This window comes from Fukomys damarensis, unplaced genomic scaffold, assembly GCF_012274545.1.
Source record: "Fukomys damarensis isolate Sample0158 unplaced genomic scaffold, DMR_v1.0_HiC HiC_scaffold_8, whole genome shotgun sequence".
Lineage (NCBI taxonomy): Eukaryota > Metazoa > Chordata > Mammalia > Rodentia > Bathyergidae > Fukomys > Fukomys damarensis.
In genome coordinates this window covers 1,201,238-1,207,998 of record NW_022900920.1, presented here as the reverse complement: position 1 = coordinate 1,207,998, position 6,761 = coordinate 1,201,238, and the positions used below count along the sequence as shown (strand labels likewise).

Here is a 6,761-nt window from a genome sequence, read left to right as displayed (position 1 = left end):
TCGGCAGCCTCGCGTGACCGCCAAGCCACCGTCACCAGCAGACCCTGTGCACCTTCCCCGCTTTGTCGACCCCGCGCCACCATGCCCAGGACCACTGAGCTCTGGGCCCTGGTTTCCCCGCTGCTGCCGCCCCTGGTGCTGCTGCTGTGCGCTCTGCCCCGCGGCGCCGGGTTGCTCGAGGAGCGCGCAGATACTGCCCTGGACTACTCGACTCTGGGAGGCGAGGAGGGCGCTGACCCGCAGCCGGAGCGGTACCACGACCCGTGCAAAGCCGGTAGGTGCCGGCTCCTCCGGGGAAGTCCCGCACAAGTTTGCCTTTGAAATTCAAATGAGTGGTGGGCGAGTCTTCCCCCTCCCCTGAGATGCCCCCGGGAAAGCAATGCGACCGAGGCGCTGCTTAAATGTCACCCCGAGCCCGGGATGCCCGGGTCCAGGTTAGCGCTGTGTCCGGGTAGCAGCTGAGGGAGCTTTCCCGAAGCGCCTGGGGACGGGGGTCCGAGAGAGTTGGGGGACCCATGGGTGGGACCGCCTGTCACCAGGGCTCGGCTCCGCCAGTCGCCGCGGACTGGAGCTGAGGATCCGGCTGGGTGCGGCGCTCCCAGGCACAGTTGGAGCTGCTGACTCCGATTTCATGGCATTTGTAAGTTCGCGCAAAGTTTCCCAAGATGAGTAGTGATACTCTTGCTAGGAGATTTTAAGAAGAAACACAGAAAAGCTTTACAGCAGGGAGAAGGAAAGGAGGTCACTAGGGAGAACATTGGACTAGGCTTGCCGCAGACTTCCCCGTAGTCCCCCAACGTCGTCCTGGCCGGGTGGTCGTCCTGTGCGGCCGAAGATGGAAGTAGGCAGGTGCTCTAATCCTGCCGGGAAAGGACGGCCCGCGGGCCTTTTGGGCGCAGATTGCGGCCTGGGCACTGCAGCTCCTGCTTGCCCTGAGCCACCAACCGGCTCTTGGGTCCAAGGCAGTGGCTTCAGAGCCGGAATCCTCGCTGCGTCGGTCCCAGAAGCGCCAAAGCTCAGGTTTCAGTCGTCGGGGCAGTTCCCATCTGGGACAGAGGGTTGTTCTAGTTCCCCTGGAGAGCTGGGTTTAGAGGACTGCACCGCTACTTCTGCCCACCCCCCGTGACCCGCCTACTGTGGTGGTGCCTGTCTCTGGGCTTTGTCTAGCCAGTTTTACACAGCAGCCAGCAGAATTATCAGAAAGAGGCAAGAGCAAGGCTTCCACGTTCAGAGGGACAGCATGCTTCTTCCCGGAGCTGCGGTGGGTCAGGTCCGTGTGGGTACTTTGGGCCAGGGCCCTGTTCTCTCACTTCCTGAACACATCTATCAGCCTCAGTTTTCCTCAACTCTAAATTGTAAAGTAAACAGTAGCATTCACATGACTTACGGGAAAATTCTGTGCCAGTGGAATAATGATGATGGACGCCATGGTATTTTTGTTGTCACTGCAGTGGCTCTGGCGTGGGATAGGATCAGGTGGCTCAGAACTGAGTGAATCTGAGGGAGATGGAGGACCTAGGGAATTTGTGAGACCCGAGGATCCTGTTATGGTTGAAGGTCAAACCAGGAAGGAGGGCCCTGGTCTTATCACAGGGAAGATTCTTACAGAATACCACCTACTGCTATACCTTGTGTGACTTCAGTTGGGAAGGTGGGCAGAAGAGCTGGTTCCCAAGTAATTCGAGTGAATATCATCAGGTACTGTGCCCTGAATGAGGCATCTCAGTTCCTCATTGCCAAGAAGGGTCTCCAAAACACTGTTAACATTGTGGCCTGGTCCTGAAAAGACAGAACTGAGGCTTGGAAAATGGGTTAGGGTTGATCAACCACCAGCTAACCTGTCAGATCCTGAACTCTGCCAGGTGTGAACTGGGGCCTCAGTAGGAGCAGCTGGGCCCCAGAGGGTGAAAAAGATTAGTTTGGTTAGGAAAAGATTTTAAATCCAGAGGTGAAAGAGACATAGAAGGTCTGTGACATCTTCCCAGCCTGATTTCAGCATTTGGAGATGATCCAGAAGCAGGCTTGCTGTTGAGCTTCATTTTTTCCCAGTAATTTTGGAGAAAATGCTGGATAACCAGGGGTGTGCATGTTCTGTGACTATCAGCGGGCAGGATGGGATGGGTGGGCAGGGATGGAAGGTAGAGAAAAAAAACTAAGAGTGGTTTCAACCAGCTGTGTGCATCCTTGAATCCTACCAACCCAGTGTCCTCTCCCTCTGTGGGTTGTGTCATTGCTCAGAATGTCAAAAAAGGGCAATGAGACGGGGGAGGATGTCTCAGTCTGTGCATCCTGGAGATTTTCTGACCTGGGCAACAGCTGTCTGGAAGACCAATAACGGTTCATAGCACACACTTCTGTTACAGGAGCTTCACTTAACTGGCCGCGTATGGAGCTTCACTTAACTGGCCGCGTATTTAAGGCAAATCTTTAGGAGCAGCCTTATCCTATCCCAGTCAAATCAGGTTATGGTTTCTACGTAGATGGTCCCCCAAAACCTCATGTGGTCATAAGCTATTTTGGAGGTGGCTGAATCTAGAGTTTGTGATCGATTCTTGGTAGGGCTAGGCCTGAGGGCACTAAGATTAAGGGTGTGAGTGCTACCCACCCTAAGTAGTCCAAATAATATAAAAGGGGCAGAAAGATGCTGTTAAGGCCTCTTGTTGCTTTTGCTGTCATGAACAGTTGCCCCTCTGCCACCCTCCCTTGGAGCCAGCTAATTATGTACTGAAACCTTTATGAACTGTAAGCCAAATAAACCTTCCCCCCTTCAACTTCGGGTGCCAGGTATTTTGTCTCAGCAAGGAGAGAAAAGTAACTAACACAAATCCTAACTCCCAGACTTCTCTAGCCAGATGCCCACCTCCTCAGGGCTTATAGCCGAAAATACCTGTCTTTTCCAGCGTGGGTCTCCATTCTTCTGTGGATCCAGAAGATAGAGGAGAGAGCCTTGGATCTGTTTTCAGCTTCTGTAACTGTGTCACCTTGCACTTACTGATCCTTTCTGGGCCTCAGTTCTTTCTCTGAAGAATAAAGATGTTGTACCACTTAGGATCTACCCATCTTGTGCCTCAAGGAACTCATTCTCTTGGTTCACATCAGCAATTTTGCTCTGGGCTTGTCGTACCTCAAGTGTAATTGTGTGAGCCCTATGGCTTCTTCACTTTCAATATGGTATGGTCCTATGAACTTTGGTTGCAGCCCAGCCCTTCAGAGGCTGAGCAAACTAACAAAGTTTATACCATTTATAATGTGACCATTTACTAGTTCAGCACTTTTTCAATTTTTCTTTGTATAATTTTTATCATTTTATAATCTTTCCATTTACTCTGCCATTTACAAACTCTAGGATGTCGGCCAAGCCTGTGCCTCTGGATTCAAGGACTCCTGATAAAGTACTTAAAACAGTGCCTGACAAGGTGTTAGGTGTTTTATAAAAAGATTTTCTAGAAAATTGTTGAAAGAGCATCATCATGCTGACTTTTTGAAGATTCTAAGCTGTAAATTTTAAATTTACTAGTAGGCAATTTAATTGATGTTGTGAAGAAGAATGATTTTTAAGTCAAATGACTTTGGAGCGGAAGTAAATTGTGAAGCCTTTTTGGCCTGGGGCTGGTGGGGTCCTTTGGACTTCTAGGGCAGGTTCTCTGTCTGGTGGTTTGAGGCTCTGCTGATTTGGTTTTTCTCTTAGTGTAACCAAGTACAGGGGTACCTTGGTTCATGAATACTTTTGTTTGCAAATAATTTGGTTCAAACAGAAGCATTTGGCAAAGATGTGGTTTTGTTTGTGAACTCTGGTTCTGATGACAAACACAACTGTGGCCACCTTTCCCGCATGAACAGAATATGGCCATCTTTTCCAGAATTGTGGAATAAATAAAGTTCATGAACCAAGGGCCCACTGTATGGAGCTATGAATTGCAAGGCATCCTACCCATCTTGTGCCTCCGAGAGCAAGCCTTGGAGGATTCCTGCCTGCCTGCCCTCCTGTACAGTTCTTTAGCTGGGCTCAAACCAAAAGTCCCAGATCCTTATCCTGATGCAACTCTTATTCTCTGTGTGGCTGTCAGCAGGTTATTTCACCTTTCTATGCCTCAGTCTCTTCGTCTGCAAAATGGAGGTGGAAGTAAAAACACTTACTTGTAGGTTGAACGTTAGACCAGTTTTAGTTGAATTCCTCTTAAAATGGCCAGAGCAAAGTATTTATATGTAGAGAGTGTGTTTGGAAGCAGGGAAGAAGGAGGAAATTCCATGAAGGGAAGTGGGATTAAGGTAGCTGCTTTAGGCAGTGGGCTTTTGACCCACCAAGATCTCTGAGAGAGTTACAGAATTATCTTCCCCCAGAATGGGAGGGTGAAATCATTCCCAACTCATTGTCATGGATTAGGAATTTGGAAAGGACAGATCAGGGGTGGCTTATTCTGGCCTCTGTAGACAGCCTCAGCTAGGAATGCTTGCAGGCTGGGGTCACTGGACAGTTAGAGGCTGGCCTCATCTGGAAGCTTGTTCCAAGACTCATCTGCCTGGTGGTTGAACCTGGCTATTGAACTGTTGGACAGAACATTTACAAAGGGTCTCTCCTTTGCTCTCCTTATGGACTAGTTAGCTTCCTATCATAGCATGGCAACTGGACTCTAAGTGGATCAAAAAGAGCCAGATGGAAGCTGGAGTGCCTTTGATGGTCTTGCTTCAGAATCACACATTATCACTTTCACCATGGTCACAACCTCCCAGATTCAAGGGGAGAGAAGATAGATTCACTGTCCAATAGGAGAAAGGTCAAAGTCATGCTAAAAGACCATATGGAATGGGAATGGTTGTTGAAGCCAGTCTGGGAAAGTATACTCTGTCACACTTTCCAGATCATTAACTTCCTGGAGATCCAGGTATAGTGGATTCTACAAATTGAGAAAAAGTTCTGAAAACATAAATATGAGGAACCATGAAGCAGAGACATGGAATTGCCCAGACTTGAGCTGAAGGTATGTAACTCAGGTAGGTCACCAACGTTGTCATTGTGAGGCTCAGATGAAAGTGCTTGTATAACCTTTTGAGTTTATTAAGTCCAAGGGAGCTGGCAGAGAGCCAGCTTTATTTTTCAGATGGTGGCTTGGCAAATACCAGGGCCTTCCCCAAAGCTATGAGGGCTGGGTTCAGGTGATACAGTTGGTGGCCACGGATGGCTTAAGGCCAGAAGCTACTGGTGAGTGTTATAGCCTGGGAACCAGCTCTTCCCTCAGGAGGACCTTTGGATTCTCCGCATTTTCAGACCTCACTTTTGCCTGTACTTTAGGGTTTTACTGCACCATGTTGTTCTATACAAGATGCCTTACAGATAAGAATCACCCAGACCACTCTCTCAGGAAGTTCTTGCCAGCAGCCTTCGTATTATTGATGTGATACTAGAATGTTAAACTCCACAAATTCAGGGATTTTGTCATCATGCCCAGAGCCTAGGGCAGCATCCAGCATACTGTAGGTACTTGTCAATACCTGCTGACATGATATGGATCCTGTGTGGCTTGGGCTCATGTCTGAAGGAAGTCTGTACTTGGGCTGCAGACCTCTCTAGGGTGTCCAGAGTGGAGGCAGGGAGACTATGGAGTCTGTGACGGTGCCCCTTCAGTGTTCCAGCCTTCATGGCAGTGGCTGGCCCTGCTTTCTGAGGCAGAGCTGTGTGTGGCTCACATGGTGCCTGCTAAAAGCTTGTGTCCCTGGTATCCTGCCTGTCCTCTGTGAAGCTCCCACCAGCCATGTCCTCATAAGGGTGGTTGCCACTTTTATATCTTTATTTTCATCTCCTCTTCTCATGAGGTCCTTCTGGATAGGCAGGTGCAGATTTGATGAAATTAAAATACGTCAGAGATAGCCAGGTGAGGTGATGGATACCTGTAATGCTAGCATTCTGGGAGCCTGACAGGAGGATCACAGGTTCAAGCCCAGCCTGGAAGACTTAGACCTTGTCTCAAAATAAAAAACAAAACAACAACAACAACAAAAAGAAGGAATTGAGATGTAGCTCAGTGTGGAGGCCTTGGCTTTGAATCCCAATACTGAAAAGAAAAGCTGAAGGCCATATGGGGATTAAATGTCTTTCTGCACCTCCAGGCAGGAGCAGGATCTAGTCCACCTGGCTTTAGTACTTTAGTCCCACAGTGTGCTGAGGAAGGCTGAGCTGAGTTAATAGCACAGGCTCTGATGCCTGCCAGACTTGAATTAAGTCTTTCTAGAGCTACGTGACCTTGTTTACATTATTTAAGTTCCCAAGCCTTGCTTTCCTTACTTGAAAAGAATTGCTAAAATCTACTTTTCAGGGGTCCTACAAGATTAAATGATACATTTCTCAATTTCTGAGCACATTTTCTGGCCCCAAGCAGGTCCTTAGTGATTGATAGTTACATCTTCAGAGAATAGACAGATGCTCACAAGCATTTCTTAAACACATTTGTTTAAGAAATGCTATAGAGGAATTTGGATTTTTGCAATGGATAAATAATTTCACATAGTATAATTAGAGTTAGAAATTCTTAATTTCAGACCTCACAATTGTTGTTAAACAGGGTCTCACGGGTAAGTAAAAAGTGAGTTCTATGGTATATGAGTTATGTCTCAATAAAAATGATCTGAAATGCCGGGCATAGTGGTGCATGCCTGTAATCCCAACACTCGGGAGGCTGAGGCAGGAGGATCACTATGAGTTTGAGACCATCCTGGGCTACATAGTGAGTTCCAGGTCAGTCTCAACTACATAGTGAGACCCTGTC

General features: G+C 48.2%; 1 protein-coding gene across 1 annotated transcript in view; it reads left to right on the top strand.

Moving 5' to 3' along the window:
• The first annotated feature begins 24 nt into the window (after nucleotides 1-24).
• Tll2 (tolloid like 2) overlaps nucleotides 25-6,761 on the top strand; it is a 127,177-nt gene continuing 120,440 nt past the window's right edge. Inside the window, exon 1 of the mRNA XM_010618124.2 lies at nucleotides 25-274. Coding sequence (XP_010616426.1) covers nucleotides 82-274 — 193 coding nt within the window. The 5' untranslated portion in view covers nucleotides 25-81. The remainder of the gene's footprint in view (nucleotides 275-6,761) is intronic.